This window comes from Xiphophorus hellerii, chromosome 22, assembly GCF_003331165.1.
Source record: "Xiphophorus hellerii strain 12219 chromosome 22, Xiphophorus_hellerii-4.1, whole genome shotgun sequence".
Classification (NCBI taxonomy): domain Eukaryota; kingdom Metazoa; phylum Chordata; class Actinopteri; order Cyprinodontiformes; family Poeciliidae; genus Xiphophorus; species Xiphophorus hellerii.
The window spans coordinates 9,971,502-9,990,136 of record NC_045693.1 but is presented as its reverse complement, the minus strand read 5'-3'; the positions used below and the strand labels follow the sequence as shown (position 1 = coordinate 9,990,136).

At 40.2% G+C, this 18,635-nt stretch overlaps 1 protein-coding gene across 1 annotated transcript; it reads right to left on the bottom strand.

The window, feature by feature from the left end:
* Window positions 1–631: 631 nt before the first annotated feature.
* On the bottom strand, window positions 632–16,981 carry ism1 (isthmin 1). Its single transcript, XM_032553085.1, has 6 exons — window positions 16,135–16,981; window positions 7,536–7,754; window positions 4,242–4,482; window positions 2,104–2,247; window positions 1,921–2,010; window positions 632–1,652 (listed from the first exon to the last, which is right to left on the bottom strand). Exons 1-6 carry the CDS (start codon window positions 16,576–16,578, stop codon window positions 1,135–1,137), a joined length of 1,656 nt encoding a protein of 551 aa, XP_032408976.1. The 5' UTR covers window positions 16,579–16,981; the 3' UTR covers window positions 632–1,134.
* Window positions 16,982–18,635: the final 1,654 nt, after the last annotated feature.

Here is an 18,635-nt window from a genome sequence, read left to right as displayed (position 1 = left end):
GTCTCAGTGGTAGAGCCGGCACACGACCCCGATTCGATTCAGTCGATACATTTACGTCATGTCTACCCCCTCTCAGACTCCTTTTCTTCCTGGTCAGCTGCTAATGAATAAAGGCCACTAGTTGCATTCAGAAGTCACTTAACAGAGTCCACTTGTGTGTAACTAAACACTGCACAAAATCATGTTGTGATCCTCTTTTCTCCAGGAGGAGTGAAAGCGGAGTCAGAATTAACGGAAAGCTGAATGGAGCAAAAACATGGAAAACGACAAGAAAACCTGTTAGAGGTTGTAAAATAAAAGTTCACATTCCAGCAGGATAAGCATGCAGGATACTAGTCGTTGAGGACTGACTTTGTTCACTATTGGGTTGGAGCAACGCATATTCATTTGTTGGAATGTAGTAGTCAAAGTCCAGACCTAAATCCAAATAAGAATCTGTGATTGCAGACAACCTATATTTAATCTGCACTGAAGCTGTTTTTTGCCCTTAATATTACATCCCAATTAAATTGTTTGAAGTTTGGGCTTGTAAGAGTAGAAGAAGTGTAAAAATGTTCATGGAGCGTGAATGCTTTATCAAGAGAAAAAAAAACCTTTATGTGAAAGACAATCTAAAATCACAGACACCCACCACAATCACAGCTACACTTTAATAAATACTTTACAAAACTAATGCAGGCTTTTTACAATGAACTGCCTCACAGACAGAATATTACAGTGGTAAATGAACAAAACAGAAATGTGCATGCTAAATATTTATACCCACAAGCTTACATGGATAAAACCTGCACAGAAAATTATTAAAACTGAGCCGCTCTGTTCTTTGGCCCCTTCTGACCAACACATTCCTGGGAGAGGGCGTCTCATTACTCTATCACTGCAACATCTACAGAGACAAACTTGGACACGGTCTAACCTGACGTTTCTATAATAGTAACTTTCCCTTTTTAAAAAATGAAGAAATTTCTCCCTTTTTGTGACCAACTCTGAGTAACATTTTGCAGCAACGTTATAAAGGAGTATCTTTTAAAAACGGAACTTGTCAAGAAAGCAGAAAAATGGACGACAAGTTTATGACAAGTGTGCTTCTTGTGAGGATGCATGAGTCTCTGAGTCTAGTTTGAGCTGCACAGGCTAGAACTCCCTTGCTTCTTCAAACTGTTTGTAATAATCCTCATCCTGAGGATTTTCTGGACACTTCTGGCCATTGTTTGGCGGCCTGGCCTGGTTGTAGCGGCTCCAGTCTCCTTTGCAGATGATCCAGGGCAGGATGTCCACCTTGTAGTGCAGGTCTGCGGAAAACTCTGTGCTGATGAGGTTGGGCGTGCCGGCCCCTTTGCCGCGGGTGATGAGTTTCATGCCGTCGTCGTAGCAACAGTGCTGCGCGGCCAGCGTGGTCGACTCCAGGGTCAGCATGGAGCGGATGCAGTAACGGGCCGTAGGCTTGTAGATCTCCAGCTTCTCCTTTGGCCCGCTGGCGTCTTTCCAGCGGAAATCGCGCCGTGTGAGGGGGTCGTGCACGTCCGCCGTGCTGTACGCCACCTCAGTCGGGTAAGAGCAGGGGCAGCTGGGAAGGTCGTTAGCCACTTTCGTCATGTACTTCTTCAAGAACTCACTCTTGCAGTTCATCCATCGCTCACAGCTGTCTGTGTCTGGAAGAAATAATGTTTGGTGGCCAACATTAAAGTTGAAATTCAGAAGTGTGAGCAGGAGTAGCTTTTTTCTATAAGTGTGTGGTTTTACTGAAGACTTTAGGAACATTGGGATAAAAGGTGGGAAGATGAAAGCTGAGACCTTCATGCCCTGCAGCACTTTCACAGTAATGGCGCTAAATGTGTAGATCAACATTCTCTGCGATAAAGCAGTCACATTTATAAGTAGGATGGGGTGGAGAAGAAAAGTAAATGGACAAAATCTTACCAACACCAAAGAGCTCTGTGGCATTGAATTCATTTTTCCCAGCTAGCAGGCTCACTTCAGTAGCTGCTGTCTTGAAGGCGTCTTCAAAACCTTAAGGGACAAGGATGGAATGAAGAATGAGTAACTATGAATAAATGGGTTTTGTTTTGCTCCTTACAAGGATAAAAACAAACAGGAGATTACCTGGACAGTTGGGCATGTCGCAAGTCCGGGACTCTGTGGCCGTACAGGCATAACCACAGGACCTGGTTCTCTTCTGGTTGCCGTTTCCACAGGTGACACTGCATGCTGACCAGCTGCTCCAGTCTCCTTCACCATCCATGTAGTCTTGGATCAGAGAAAGGAAAGACGAAGGAGACGGTAAGATTTTTATTTTACACAAAGTAGCAGGAGGACAGTACTACATGCGGCATGCATTTTTCTGCTTCCTTCTTAACCTCAATATTATTTAATAAAATCTAGTGTAAAGCCTGCCTTCATCACTTCATTACTAAACAGACAGCATCGTGAAGACCAAGAAGCATAGCACAGAGGTCAGAGATAATGTGGAGAAACCTAAAGCTGGGTTAGGTCATAAAAACAATATTCCATACTTTAGTCATCTCAAAAAGCTCTTGTCAATTGGAAAAAAAAATGCAAACTTATCAAGACATGGCTACCTGAACTTATTCTGGTGTAGGCAGAAGCAGGAGGTCAATGGTAACTTGTACAAAGAAAATCAGACCACTAGACATGTACTCCACAAAACCGACCCTTATACAAGAGTAGCAAGAAGAAATCATTGTTGAAGGAAAGTCAGAAGTAGTATCATTTACAGTTTGCCACATAAAATCAGCAAATGCGTAGAAGAAGGTTCTCTTGGCAAATAAGACCAAACAAAACTTTTTTTAATCTGCATGCCAAATGCTATGTGCGGTGGAAAACCAACACTTGGGAATAATAAAACCTGGGAATGCTTTTTCTCACCAGGGACAGTTAAATTGGTCAGAGTTCATGGGAAGATAAATGACGATAAAAATCAGAGCAGTCCTCAAAGAAAACCTGCTAGGAGCTTTAAAACATGGGGAAGTTTTACAGTTTCTGCAGGCAAAGGATGGTAACGATACAGCCAGCTAAATATGTTTAAATCAGATCCTATTCAATTATTCAAATGGATAGTACAATTTTTGAGAATTTCCATCCAAACATATGCAAAACCTTTTAGATTTCCTGTATGTTTTTCATATAAAATCCCAATAAAATATATTTGTATGTGTGGGTGTAGTATGAGAAAATTCACAAAAGCTTTCTAACAAAAGTTTGTTGACAAATTTTAGAGCACATTGAACATCTGAAAGCTGCTGTATGTTTAACTCCTTAATTTCAAAATTCAAAGTGAAATAACAGCAAATGCAAACAGAGAAGCAGTTACATGAGGGTCACCTCGTCCCACCACCACTGTCACTCTGCCACACACATTGATCCACGTTTGAAAAGCCATATTCAATCAGAGAGAAGCATTAATGTGGTCATTTTGGGATGCAAGTATTTCTGGCTGGCATTCAAACCACCCTATATATCCTCCATCTGCCCTTCAGCATGTGCGTTTTTCAGTAATATAAACCACATTAGCCATATTCAGTTAAGACAAAAATCTGAATTCAGGAAGAAAAAGAAAGTTTTCAGGCCACACATCAGTTAAATAATTGTTCCATCGGTGGATCATTAACTTTAAGACTATGACAGTAATGCAGATAAAATATTTCACGTCCATTACTGTGGTGTGAAATACAGGAAGAATGATGGAGATGACCGCAGTGATAAGCTAGAGGCATTTAACAGGGGTTATGGTTTACTAAATATCAAACATCTTTCCTCCAAACACCCCAGTGCAAGTGAATAAAACGACACAGAAATTCCTCTTTGACTGCGTTGGTTTGGGCATGCTTCAACACGGGCCGCACTGTATGACAGTGAGCATAAATTCTTTCACGGCAGATTTATCTATGGGGTTTGCTTTTGGAGAGCGTGGTTCGAGTCCCTAAGAGGCCCTAATGGTGCTTCCTGCTCCTTGACTGTGACTGAACTTTGATGCAACGACGCAGCTAGCTTTGCACCGCAGCGGAATCTGTGCCATAAAAACGCGTTAGGGCTTCAATCAGGGCTTGCCTAGCATGACTGCCCTTATTATTCTGACAGCTTAAATCAGTAAATCTGCAAATTACAGATTCCACATCAGACTGCAGCCATCTGGGAAGCAGTGCTCAAATAAGAGCCCCATTGGAGCCGGTGACGTATCATGCAAACAGAAACAAATACCCACACCCTGCCGTCTGTCTCACCGTATTCAGTTTGAGCTTTGCTTCCTCTCCTGTCCCAGTCTGATGGTGGCCTGAGAAAGTTGCTGTCCTCTGTTTTTCTCCCATAGGAGCGATCGTGCTCTTCCGTTTGATGAGAGGACGAAGAAGAGGTGTGAGGCCACCAGTTTCTCCAGTTGGGGGAGGCCCAGTTGGGCTTGCTTTCCTTGTGAAGTTCTCTCTCAGGTTCATGGCCTTCTAGTCCATCCACCACTTCAATGGTCACCTTAGAGATAAATGATAGCTCATGATAGTTATAGTCATTGCCATGCCAGGAATTTGGAAGATTAGATTAAAAACAAGTGAGCACAGGAAAGCCAAAAGTTGATAAGTGATGACGATGTATATAGCTGTCAAAACATTTCCAAGGACACTATTTGTCACACAACCTACTCGTGATTTTCTTAAAACAAGTTGTTTATCCCTAAAACGTCAATTGAAGTTTATGCTACACCTGCAGTGGTTCCAAGTGAAGTCAAAACAGTGAGAGAGCATCTGCTTTCAAATGTTCTCTCATTCATTTGGCTCAGACACTGAGAAAGAAAACAAGCACAGCTCCCAATTATCTTCCTGGAGGAATATTGTGCCCCCAACTACAATTTCAGTTGTTTCATAACCATAAGGCAAAAAGCATTTCCAGGAGACATTTATATGTTATCCCTCCATGATTCAGCCACCTTTTCTTTCACTGATGATTTGGGCTAAAGCACTTGTCAAATCTTTTTACTGTCACCATTAAGCATTCATCTTACATATTCCAGTCAAAGCTGTTCTTATGCAAACAATTTGTTTTATGTCTCCAGCCATACAGTGACATACTTCAAGAAGGTGCTATTATCCTCACATATGAGGGTGTTTTCTTGTTTTAGTGGCCATGAATTAAATGGTTCTTTTGGTTTCAGTAAAGGGAGATTCAGAATGATGCTAAAAACTACCAGAAAGGCCAACTAATTTATGCTTAATATTTAATATTTTTATGGTTTTTTGTCTAAAATTGATATATATTCCTCTTAAAAATACGAATGATAACATTGGATGCAAGGGGCCATTTCTGTTGCCCCAGCACACAACATCACTCCCTCCCCCTTTCTGTCCTGACACATGTGCCTCCCATATGAAGAGTGGGGGACACCACCCCTGCCCTCCCACCTCTCTGGCTCTCTCCACCTAAACACAGAGTTCAAAGGGCTACTCGGCCTCCTCCAGACCATGAAAGCCAGATGAATCCCAGGATCAAAGACACCCCCTCCTCCTCCTGCCTTGCTCCCACAGCCTCACGCCCTTGCTCAATTGGTTGCTTTCTCTCTTCCCACATCTTGAGATGTTAATACACTTTGTTCATGCTCATATTTAGCAATGATGCCCTCAGAAATGCAAAGAGCCCCCTTTGGTGGATTAGACAGGAGAATGATTTAAACATGGCAGCCGTTATTCAACCATCTGCTTCACTGAGGGATTTATGACCAAGGGCCTGCCACACATTTACATAAGGCTACCGTCCATCTTCCTGCACATGGGTTAGTGCAGCAGCGACGCTCTGTTGGTTAGTCTCTGCCTTTCAGCTGTCAGCATGATTGACGTGGAGTCTCTCCTACGCTTTACTGGGATCCAGGAAGTGTGAAAAGGGGCAAGAGTAGAGAAGATGTATGGAGAAAGAGGAAGAAAAAAGGTGCAACGATGTGCACCAGACTGTTCTCCTTCCTGTTATCTCTTTTCCTTCATTGTTGCATTGCCAAAGTTTAAAGGGGTCATTTTAAATTCAAAGGTTATAAGGCGTTAACATCTAACCTGCAGTAGATAATCTTCTTGTTACCTTAATTCATATCATAAATCCAAATTAGCTGGACTTGGTAGCTGAAGCCAAGAGGGCTCAAGACTAAAAAGGACTAATGCTGTCTTAAGGCACCACCTGCAACACAGAGCTCATGAGATGATCTGATACACAATGAGATGTGTCAGGTTTATCACCTATATTTGCAGTTCAGCATTCACAGATTTTTTTCCCGGTGGAACGCAGCTTCAAATTATTTATGGAAAATCGACATATTCATTAATTTTTTTCATAGAGCAAATAAAAAAACAAATTTAAAAGCTCAGATGCCTACATTAGATCTGTACATGATTGTTAGTGTTTGTTTCACACAGGAAGATCATTAGTGGCACACCACATCCTAGCTCACTTCCCTGTGTAAACAATCAATCCTCTGTGTAAATACCTGCCCAATGCAAACATGATGACAGTTTAGAAGTCTTCACCAGGATAAAGTAAATTCTAAAAATATAAAAGTGGTTTGAGTAAATACTGTTATATTGACCTTTACACAACCTCACTTTAAATTGGAATGGTCATTGGTGGTGCACCACATCTACCACAGAGTAAATAATTTACAGATTACGTGTTAATAGCAACCTGGTGTCAACGTAGCCATGGTTTTAAGGTTCCTAAAACAGGATTCCCAAGTTGTTTAGCATTTTGGAGATGAAGAAAATCTGCTTTGGTTTTGCAACAGCTTAAACAATCTGTTAGCTTTGGCCTCTGGGAACAAAGTGAATTGGTCTGTTTGTAGCAGTTAAAGTGAAATTTATTGATTTTACCCTTCTTTAATTTTTTACGAGGTAGATACTTTGACTAGAATACTGGTCATGTTCCGTGCTTAGAATGCATTTCACGATTTGGTGATGCTTTGTCTCCTACTTAGTTTCCTTGTAATCATCAGCTTTAGTGGAAAAACCCATCCAATGCAATCAAGATAGCTGAAAGGGTTAAAAAAAATCTGCACTCCCATACATCACCATGAGGATTTTGACTGTAATAGTTTTAATGTCTCATCTGAGCAGTCTGGATATAAAAAGACACAAATGTCAGGTAAAGTCAGATTGAGGGATGTTCTACTCTTGTTATGTTTGACATAGGAAGATTATTGGTGCTGCACCACCTACTCACAATTTCCTATGTACATATTGAGCAGTTTCTATGTAAATAAGCAATAGATGCAAATTGTTTTAAAAATTAATTTTGTTTTATGACATTTTTGAGAGAGTTGTAGAAGTCCAATTTTTTCTTGGTCCCTCTTAAACTAGCTACCGATTTAAAACTCTGGGACCAACGCTTCTGCATTTATTGCTAAATGAAGACGCCAAGAGTTATCTACTGCAGGCAGGACATTAACTGCTTATCACCATTTCACAAAGCCTCACTACAAAAATTCTAGAGTGTCCCTTGAGGTAAAGAAAAGCATAAAAGTGCATCAAACACTTTGCACAGACACACATGTTCACCTGGATGTTGGGGTTCTGTCCATTAATATCAGCTTTGGAGAGGTCCGGAAAGTTATGCAGATCCAGTAGGAAAGCCCCAGGACCATCCTTGTGTACGTTGCTGCCCTGCACCCAGGGGAGCGTTGCAGGCTGATGGGCTGGCCGGTGCTCGGCACCAGACCTCCGGTCTTCAGGAGCCAGCTGGGCGAATGACCTACTTTTTGCATTTAAGGTGTTTTGCTAAAAAAAAGAAAGAAACAAAATTATGTATACAATTGAAATGTATTTGAATACATGTAGAATATATTTAATTCCTGATTTTGATCATTTTAGAACAAAGACCGCCACATTTTTCTTTTACACAGCAACATTGGATGAATTTTTGAGTTCATATGAGTTCGACTCTGAACCCAGACAGAACTGTCTGCTTCAATCAAAATAAAATCTATTCTGAGCATGCATTTAGGTACTATGTACATCCTTACTATATATTTTTCCTTTTTCTATCCTGACTAAACATGCTGCAACTTTACCATAGTAATATGTTGTGTACATAGATAGCATGTTCTGCTGTATTGCTGCCTAAAAAAAGAGCTGTGTAAGAGTGATGGTTTTCCTGCTCTGCTATACAGAAAAACCTAAGCAAACATTGCAAAAATAATTTCATCTGCCTTCTTGAAGACAGAAAAACATTTGGTCTTCTGACAGGGTGTTGTAAATCCATCCCATAATGACAGCTGAGGCATATGTCCTCGATCAGGTATGCACAGAAGGATCAATTATTCCTAAATTGGACAGACAGCCATAAGTAGTCTGCAATCATCCATTCTGGGGTGGCAGAAAATAAGATCAAAGCAAAGCATCAATCATGTTTCTTGTTTTTCTTTTTTCCTTTTCTTCCCAGTGTTTTTGTGGCCAGACCGAGGCCTGAGAATATGGAAGCGGTGCTGCACGGTTGCGGTGGCCTGTCACAGACAAAGTGTCAGCCCAGCCACATTGTGGAGGGCATAAAAGCCCCCACTGGAGCTGTTTGTGTGGAGTAAAGGTGCACTCTGCGGCAAAACGGACACTGTAAAAGAAGCTGCACAGCAAGGGAGCCGGGATTATAAATGTACATTTAACTTCTGTTGGAGGAAGCAGCTGCATTGCTTTTTTTAGATTAGCTTAAATGTGACAAAACGTTAAAGAATTCCTGCTGCGTGTCCTTAAAATGATTAATTTAGAGAAAGAAACAGATTTTTCTGTAACCTCTTAGTAAAGAATTTAGCTTTTTTCTGGATGATGAGGATTCATGTACAAAATTATAATATTTGTGGGAAAAGAAATCATAAAACTGAATCCAGTTAAAACCCTAGCAGTGTTGTTTCCAAAACCAGACACTTATGGCTATGAGCTCTGTAAAAGAAAATAAAAAAATAAAACGATTTTGGGAGACCAATTTATGGTTCAGCAATCTGCTCTTTACGTGAACATTACAGAGCTCTCGCTGCTTCAAACAAAAGTACTTGGACTTTGAGATGCCCATGTGATAACCCTGCCTTTCATGTTCCCAGTCTTCAGATTTCACTCGTTGGCTGTAACTGAGCTCCGCTGAGGGAGCAACCGAGACGGAGCATTCACAGGTTTAATCACAATGTAAATGCAAACATACAGTGGCGTAACACAAAAGCAAGTGTCTCATCTGTGTAGTTTGTTTCAGCAGGGGCCACTATCAATATTTAACAGCATAATGAATGGATATTTATTTTAACAGAGCAGATTATTAATATCTGGTACTATGACAAATACCAGGGCTGTTTTAGTAAACATGAGTCTAAGAAATTAAAAGGTTTTTTTAGCAGATTATTCACCTGTCCTCCTATATTGTTTTCAGAGGAATTTGAAACACATGTTAACGAAAAAACAAATCCTTTCATCGTTTTGCTCTCAAACACAACCTTATCTGTAAAAAAAAGCACAGGAGAAACCCATTTAAATGTTAAATATCAAACTGCTTTGACAGCAGGCTGCTTTATAGTTCCTATCACTCATATGTTGAGGAGCATCCTTTCATTTGGAGATCAAAAGTGACACACCAGCCGTCCGCTCATCTGGGACTTCCCAGGATGTCTCAGTGCCCCCAAACCCCAACTCCCAAAAGGCATGAATGAACACTTGTTGTACACACAAGCCACCTCCTTTCTTCCCTCATCTCTTCTTCATCGCCTTCTTTCCCGCTTCCTCCCTTTTTTTGGCTTCATATTGTGAGGAGCTCTTTAAAGGGCCATGACTATTTTCAATTGGGAGCCACTCAGTTCTTCCCCCCCCCCAGGGAACTGACAGGAAATTAAGGTAGTCTACATGGTACTACCACATGGTTTCCAGCAGTGGTGGAGAAAAAAAAATCTTCCTTCCCATCTCACACATCTAAAAAGTGGATGCAAATGAAACTGAAAAGGTACATAGTTTAAAGTAACCTTTGACAAGAGAGGACATAAATAAGCTAAAGTAAATTTTTTTTTGCTGCTTTTGTTAATTTGACACCTGAGCTGTGACAAGCCTGGCTGCAGAATGACATCACTTCTTTTCATTAGGAATCAGTGAAACTTATCTAGACTTTATGCGCACTTATCTAGACTTTATGTGCAAAAAAAACATTCAAGATTGGTTTCATTTTTCATTGTTAAAGGAATCTCTAGGATAATTGAAATGTGGGGTGATGAACTTGGGATGAAGAGTTCAGAATCCCTCCTTTGATTTCTCAGAATAAACTCCCCGCTGCTCCTCTTCCTGCTCATCCAATTCAACATTTGGCCGGACGACAAATATTCAATAAATTCCTGGAATACTTCCTCAGCTTTGTATGGCCTAACATCCAGGAAAACACAGACTTGAAAATGTGCACCTCAGTTATTAGCTGTAAAAATGAAAAAAAAAAAAAAACATACCCGACACATGTTTTTATTTTTATTTCAACAGAAACTCTTCCAAGGAGGATACATATTTATCTGCTACATGGAATGAACATTTTAAATACTTTGGCAATTGAAGGATGTTTAAGACTTACAAACAGTATTGTTTGTAAGCTTTGGTCAAAATCCAAAGCTTTAACAAGAGGGAAGGGGAAGACATGCAAACCAGCAACTGATCCCAGGGCAGCTGCATTGAGGACTCAGTGTCTGCAAATGGGGACCATGCAGCGCCTCGAGCACTGTGACTGTACGTCTGCATGACGCTCATGTTAAAATGGGCAGTTAAGCCATTAGACATGTCTCAAGTGGTGTCATGCTGACAAGTGTTTTCCTGTTGAGGCACGCCCTCACCTGAATCATAGAGGAAGCACTGAAAACAGCAGTTTGAACAGATCAGTTTACCATAAAGCAGAACGGATGTTATCACACTGAAAACATACATCACATGGTACAGAAAGTGTAAAAGTCTAAATTAAGTGAACATTTTAAAATACATAATATCTAGGGTGCAAAAACTACAACTAGTTATGCGTTTGACCCAGTTGATCATATAATAATTTAATGGATGGGAAAAGCAGGTGAGATAGTATTAAGACAAAATAATTTGACTTAATCAAAGATCTGCAACTTTTACAACCCAAAGAGTCATTTTTACCCACCGTCCTGCTAAATAAAACACATATGCCCTTTGAATAGAGGATGATTCATTCTTTTTAAAAAGCACAAGAAAAATATACTATTGTGCTTTTAGAATGACTTTATTACTGTAATTACATGCATAAAAAACTAAGAAAGCTGCTAAAACCTGCATTTGTGCATTAAAACAAACTGCTTGGTTCTTTAAAAGTTTATATCCAAAGTTATAAAGAGCGATTGTGGAAGGTCCAAAGAGCCACTTATGGCTCTGGAGCCACAGATCAAGTAAGATCTTAACACCTGGTCAAGAACTTACTTAAAAGTTCTTGATGCTGCGTATGGATCATGGACATGAAAAATCTAAGAAATCAATTAGATTTCTTTATTCGCTTAAGCGAACAAAGTTCATGTTAAAAATTCCCCTGGGCTATTTTGTGGGATATTTTTATGCCAAACCAGAGCTTACCTCTGCTGTCTTAAAAATATTCCAAACTCAAGAGGATCACAGCGGTTTTAAAGCAACACCATTTTATAAACTCTTGTCACATTTACATTGGATTTTATGACTACATGGGAATTGTAGTTAGGAGATGGGGTGCCACCAAAAATCACCCTGTGTGAAACATGCATGAAGAAAAGAACATGTAAAGGATTTCAGATCAAAGTAGCCAGTGGCACCTCTAAGGGGTGGTCAGGAGGGGGCATGGTCTCCCGCTGGATAATTTCTGGCCACCCCATTTGACTCCAGAGAAAATACTGATATTTTGATTTTAGCTACTCTTTACTTTTCTAACAGTTAATATAACTGGAAATACTTTGACAATAATTATTGGTTACTAATATAGATTTTTACTAAATAAAACACAAAGAGCATTATCTGTTACAAGTAGAATGGGAGCTGCCTATGAGCCTTTAACACACCCTCACTTTAAAATTCCTGTACTATACCTGTGACACTTTCTAAAGAAGCCTGTTGATCCCAAACCCCTCATAAGTCCTTGGTGTGGATTTATGGCTTTGTTGAAGTATGTCTGCTTGATGTTGCTGTTAAAATGGGCTGCTAAGCCATTAAACATGTTTCAAGTGGTGTCATGCTGACAAATGTCTCCCTTCTGAATTTTGTTATGGCACGTTTTGACCTGGATCACAGGGGAGTCAAAAACATCAGTTTGATCAGATGTGTGATAACAACTGATGTTATCACACCAAGGAAAAATTAACCCGATTGATTTATTGTGCAAAAGCTTATGTTGAACTTCTGATTCAGTAATCCTGGATTTCAGTGCTGATTTCATTATTGTCTTCTTGGCACACCAGGAAAGACCAGGATTGTTTTGTGTCATTTGACAATAATGAACCTGAGTTAACAAAGATCACATGTGGGGTTCCTCAAGGTTCTATTCTCAGGCCACGTTCATTAAATATCTAGGCTCCTACTTGCTCAGAATATGGAACACATACTGAAACACCTCCTAATATCGGTAATATGTGGCATAACCTAAGTGAGTGAATGTTCCAGAAGTTCTTCTAGCTCAGAGGCATCCAAAGTATAGCCAGAGGGCATTTGTGGCCCTTGAAATGATTTTGTTCAGCCTCTGCACCACAATTCGAGAATGGCACAGTACTGGTTGAACAGCACAAGTGGTTGACGCAGAGATACTTAAAAAAAAAAAAAAAAGGTGATATTTCACATTTTAAAAAGGAGGTAAAATGCAGTTTTCCTAAAATAACTGCTCCTCATTTCTTGCCCACATTTTATGCTGTTAATGCATCTTTATAGTAAATGGAGCCACAAATATCCAGTGGTTTTCGCTCAAAAGCAGAGGTAGATGCACCAGTTTCTGCAAAACAAGTGACATATTCTGTTCTTCATACTAACACCACACATGTAGAAATTTTTAATTTTAAAATCAAATATTCACCCCTTTCATTGTTTTGCTAAATTATTTTCTATTTAGTTACGTTTTTTTGTGCTTTTAATACATATTAAAAAAGTAATTTTGTGGCCCACGGCTGCTTTGAAATTGACAGTGTTGGCTCCTGTAGCAGAAGGTTCAGACACCTCTGCTGTAGTTTAATAATACTTAAATCAACTAAAAACCCACCTGTTTAGAATTGCATTTGAAATGTAATCAATTACAAATTTATTGATGGAACTTGACTTAATGTCGTGTTTTGATTGTTGATTCTATGTTGCATTGTGTTTCTGTGTTTGTAATGATGTAAAGCACTTTGAAATGCCTTGCTGCTGAAATGTGCTATACAAATAAAATTTGATTGATCTGATTGATTGATTGATTGATTGATTGATTGATTGATAATACAGAAAAGTTAAAGACCATTGTTTTAGTCCCAAAAATGCTAGAGATCAGCATTCAGAATCAGTGAGGCAAAAAAGCAAACACAACACCTCTTGCTAGTAACTTAGCTGTTTGACTCAAATGGAAATTTTAACATCCACATAAAAACCATGACTAAATGGTCCCACTACCATCTCATAAACATTGCCAGAACAGGAGGTTTCCTGTCAAAACAGGACACAGAAAATATTTTGCATGCTTTTATATCCAGGTAGAGTGTTGTAAAGTTGTTTTTAGGTTTTAACATTATTTTCCTGCAACACTGAATGATCTTCATTCTAAATATATTTCAGGGGTACATATCAGGGAAGCAACATCATTTTCTATTTATTTCAATTTTAATAAATTCATCTTATTAAATGTTCTTCGTAATCATTTAACCATTCCTGCTTGTAATGACTTTTCCTTTCCCTATGTTCCGATATTTTGCAGCATGGCACCTTATTTGGTTTTTGTATAAATAGCAAACACAACAACAAACACAATTTTCCTTGCCTGAAATCCAAACAAGGTGGAGGTTTGGTTTATGACAAAGTGCTGTCCAAACACACATCAGGGAATCTTAACAGGAAATGGGGCACCATCAGGGGCTCAGGCCTGATCCTCTGCCTTATCAAGTAAGGGTTTGGATGACAGTGAGGAGCCCTTGATGACAGAAGTGCCTGCAGCTAGCATTTAACTCCCTGACAATAGGAGGTGTGTCTGTTGTGGGGCAAGGGTGCTGATCTCTGACCCCGGATCATTTTCTACCCCTCTCCTGGCACACCATCATTCCTGGGGGTTCCCTTTTGGAAGAATGCACCAATCCCCAGAGAGTCCAAGAGTCTTCCTCAGTAAGTGAAGGCTTTAATTAACCTCACAGAGCCAGCCAGAAGCATAAGCAAACTAAGCGGCTGGTCAAAGTCACCAGGCCCGCACTCTCTTGTTTGGCAAGGATTCTCTTGAAACAAAGATTTTGATCTCATTGGGATTTTCCCGGTGGAATCAAGGTTTATAAATAAAATGATAATAATAATAAAAGCCACCATAGGGCCCCAAAGAGCACTTAGATTCCGACTCAAATGAGAACTCAAAACTTCTGATGTCTTTAGAAATAACGACTACCATTAAATTGCCTCAGACAGTTTTGGAGTGATGAATAACAGTTTTTCTTATTTATAGAAACTATTTGACAAATGTATCAGTTGTAAACATTAAGAGAAGTCTTTGAAGTTTAATGAGTCATAATTTATCATAAACTCTGATTATCTTTGATATGCGTTTTCTGAACTACATCTTCAGATATTAGTTTTTTTAGTCACAGAAATGTTTCCAGAGTTAAACATGTAGTTTTATGAGTAATTATTTAAGTTAAGGAAAAAAAGCTATGCAAACTAACTTGGCCCTAAAACATAGCGGTCAAACAATCAAATCATTATTTGACAATTAATTTATTGTGACTAACTATATTTTTTGGAACACAGAGTTTAATTTTATTAGCGGCTCCATAGCAGTTTTACTACCAGACTTGTACAATCAAGAAATCACCTAAACAGAACCTGTCCAACAACAGGAAGTAGACTAGCAGATCTAAAAAAATAAAATAAAAAAAAACAGATGTCACAGCCTGATCAAAAGAATTCAAGTACAGGTAAGATTAAAAAGCATTGATTTGATCAGTCTGGAAAAGCTTACAAAAACATTTTTGAAGGATTTGGGATTCCAGTGAATACCAGAGGGGAGTCAATATCCCCCAATACAGAAATCATGGAAGTGTGATGAACCTTCCCTGAAGTAACGGCACAATACCAAAATCCCTCCAGAAATAAATCAAGAACCCAAAACAACATGTAAAAAACATCATACTGTCAACAAAACACAGTAGTGGAAGTGTGATGGTGTGGGGCTACTTTGCAGCTGTCAGGATCTAGATGATCCTGACAGATGGATGATCCTGACAGCTGCTGCAATATTAATATTGTTGCAATATTGCAACAATATTAATAGTTATTAATATTGCTTGCAATGAATCCCAAGGAATCTCGTTGCATTCGTTCTGATAATCAGTTTTTGACCTGAAAACTCCAGCAAAAGCAGGTAATGCAGCTGAACAATCGTCCAAACCACACCAGCAAGTCCAGGAAAAAAAAAAAAACTAATAGAAGAAACAGATTTTGGAGTGGGCTCGTTAAAGTCAGTTAATTAAGAGGTTGTAGCATGGCACTGAAACCATCCAAAGTGGCTGAATCAGATCTGTTCCTCCAGTGATGTCAAAGACTCACTGCCAGGTGTCACAAAGGCCTCATAACATATGTTGCAATCAAGGGTGGCATAACTACTGGTTTCATCTGAACCCTTGTCTGATACTAACGGCTGACAATCTAAAACTTTTATGACCAGAATGCAGAAACGCAAAAAAAACTTTTCATGGTCCTGCATTTAGAGGATGTGCTCCACTGAAAACTGGCATAGTGAGCCTACAGAAATAAAGATCAAGCATGGGCAGTTCAAGAGTTGCAAGTGGCTTTGTGGTGAGAAACCACTGAACCCCCAAATCAAGTCCTGGTCAAAGCCCCCTGTAGACTTGTAGTCGGCTCTGTTACCTGGACAACACCTACCCTACCCACCTACCTAACACCATTAAACTTAACACCGTTAAGTTTCTACTTCGTGGCAGCAGATTTCCTTACTCACCTCCGTAAGTGTTGTATCCTGATCCAGGCTCACAGTAGCATTTCCTTGAGGCAGCGGGTTGCTCCGCAGCACCGTGATGTGTAAGGTAAGGAGGAGAAGTCCCAGCAGCAGCAGGAGCTCTGCCGCCAGCCGCACCATCCTCTTGACGCGGCCGCTCTTTGGAGCCCGCGGTGTGGCCGGAGCACCAGCTCCGCCTCCGACTCCCACCGGTGCAGAGACTCCAATCTCCGGATCCGCCGGGGACGAGGAGCCGCAACACCACTTCGGAGCCACTTCGGGAATCAGAGGTGCAAAAGAAAAAGAAAAGGGAAAAAAAAAAAAAAAAAAAACCGGGGAGGAAACCGATCGAAAAGGTGGACAAGCAGTCAGAGAATGCGAGGAACTGGAGATGGAATTGGATCCAGGTTTTTTTTCTAAACCAATTCTCCTTGGCTTTCTAATCATATAATCTTATTTAGGCTGAATGAGTAAACACTTGGCTGAGTTCAGAGACTACTCCAGCCTGTAGTGAGTAGCTGTGGTGTTGATCCAGCATGGAGCATTAGTACTTTCCGCTCTTGTCAGATCTCCAAACTCAGAAAACTCGCAGCTGCGTTTCCTCGCCGCATTTTCAACCTCATGCCACAGGTTTTCCTCACTTCCCCACTTCATCCGCTTTGCGCAACTTTCTGCACAGTCCGCATTCTGCGCGGCATAGTCCAGCGAGAATACCTTTGGGCTAACGGCACAGGTAGAACCGAGGAAAAACGAGAGATCTTCCAAGTCAGGGTCAGCATTAACCTCACAGAGTTGAAGAAACCTGCGGGAGGAAATAGGGCAGACGCACGCTGGTGTTGTTGTGCGATCTGGAGCTGGTTTTATACCAAGGCACCCCCCCACACACACACACCTCCCTCCATGTGCCCGCGCCCTCCCCTCTGATTAACTCTTTCATCCCTTTGAACCCTCCTCATCAAACTGAGGTGCAGCTGGCTTTAATTTCCACTTATTCTGGTGAAAGATCAAGAGGAGCGCTCGCCCACTCCGATTTGCTTTTCGGTCCTAGAATTAAAATGACCAAAATGCCCTTTTAAACACCACTTTCTGTAAATTTGCAAGGTGAAATATTATTCCCTATACACCTTAGCTGAAATTTATTGGGCCAAATCAAAGGACCTGTAGGCGCATCTAAGGTCGCACCAGGAGGTTTACACCTCAGCTTAACGCGTGCGCAGCTGCAGCGGAAAACAGTGGTGACACTTCGCTTAAGCAAGACAAATGGTGCGTAATGTGCTTTTAGCCAGTGCGAGAGCGTCATTGTTCCCTTGGAAGGACATCCCACCGTGTTAAAGCATGCACCTAGCAGGGATGCTGCTGCCTCAATTCACTGATCCTGCACGGAGAGGAAGACGCACTTTAAACCGTTCCCCTGAACTTATTCACCATGAGATACGAGAGGTGGAACAAAACTCCTGGTAGCAAACATGCAGGGGCGGTCCTACACAAAAACTGGATGAGTAGAACGACAGATAAATAAGCACGAATGGACAAATATGAGGATGGTTCAACTGAAACATGGATGCATGGAATGATAAAATAAGTAGACGAATAAGATGACGAATGGACAGACAGATAAACACAAATAAATAATAGAAGGAAGTCTAAACAGTGGATGGAGGACAAGATTATTAGATGGATGGGTAGATGTAATAAAAAAAAGTAAGTTGTTGAATAGATAGACAGATGGATGAGTGGACAAGTACGTATATGGATGGAATATCAGATGCAGTGAGGATGATTGAATGGATGTACTGATGCAATTGTTATACAGTGGGATAGGTAATGAAGTACAGTAATATAATTATTTTTCCATTCTCCATTTTCTTTTTCCATATTTATTTGAAACACTTTTCCAGAATGAATGGGGACGCTGTAAACATATTAATATGTGAATAAATACACATACATTTTCAAGATTAAAATAACTTACTCTTTATTATCTGTCATGGTTTGAACTATTAAATAGAGAACAAGAACAACAAACCATAATAATACTGAGAAATAGCTCCTTATTTTGAAAAAACCAAAACAATAATATAAAATAAAAGCATAAATCTTTTATCGCATCACTTTATTGTGTTTGATCATGTCATCTATTAAATCCATATCTTAGTTTAGAGTTTCCAGATTTAGATTCTTAATACAACCTTCAGTCTTTCTTTCTCAAAGCAGAGAACAGATGTCCAAAACATGCAAATGTGTCCTTTTGTCTGCTTCACTTCAAAACTCCTCTCCCAAAGTAGAAAAATATCAGACTAAATGGAAAACAGAGAGCAGGTTCGCCTGCCTTGGACACAGTGGTGGACATCAAAGGCGTAGCAGAGGATCCCCCTTCAGAACAGCAGCTACATGCCATTGCAATAAGTGCAGTGAATTAGGATGTGAAGTTCAAAAGAGGCTGGTGCAGGCAGGCCTTGACACCCGTAGTGTGGCTTCGCTGATGTTTTAATGTCAGGACAAAC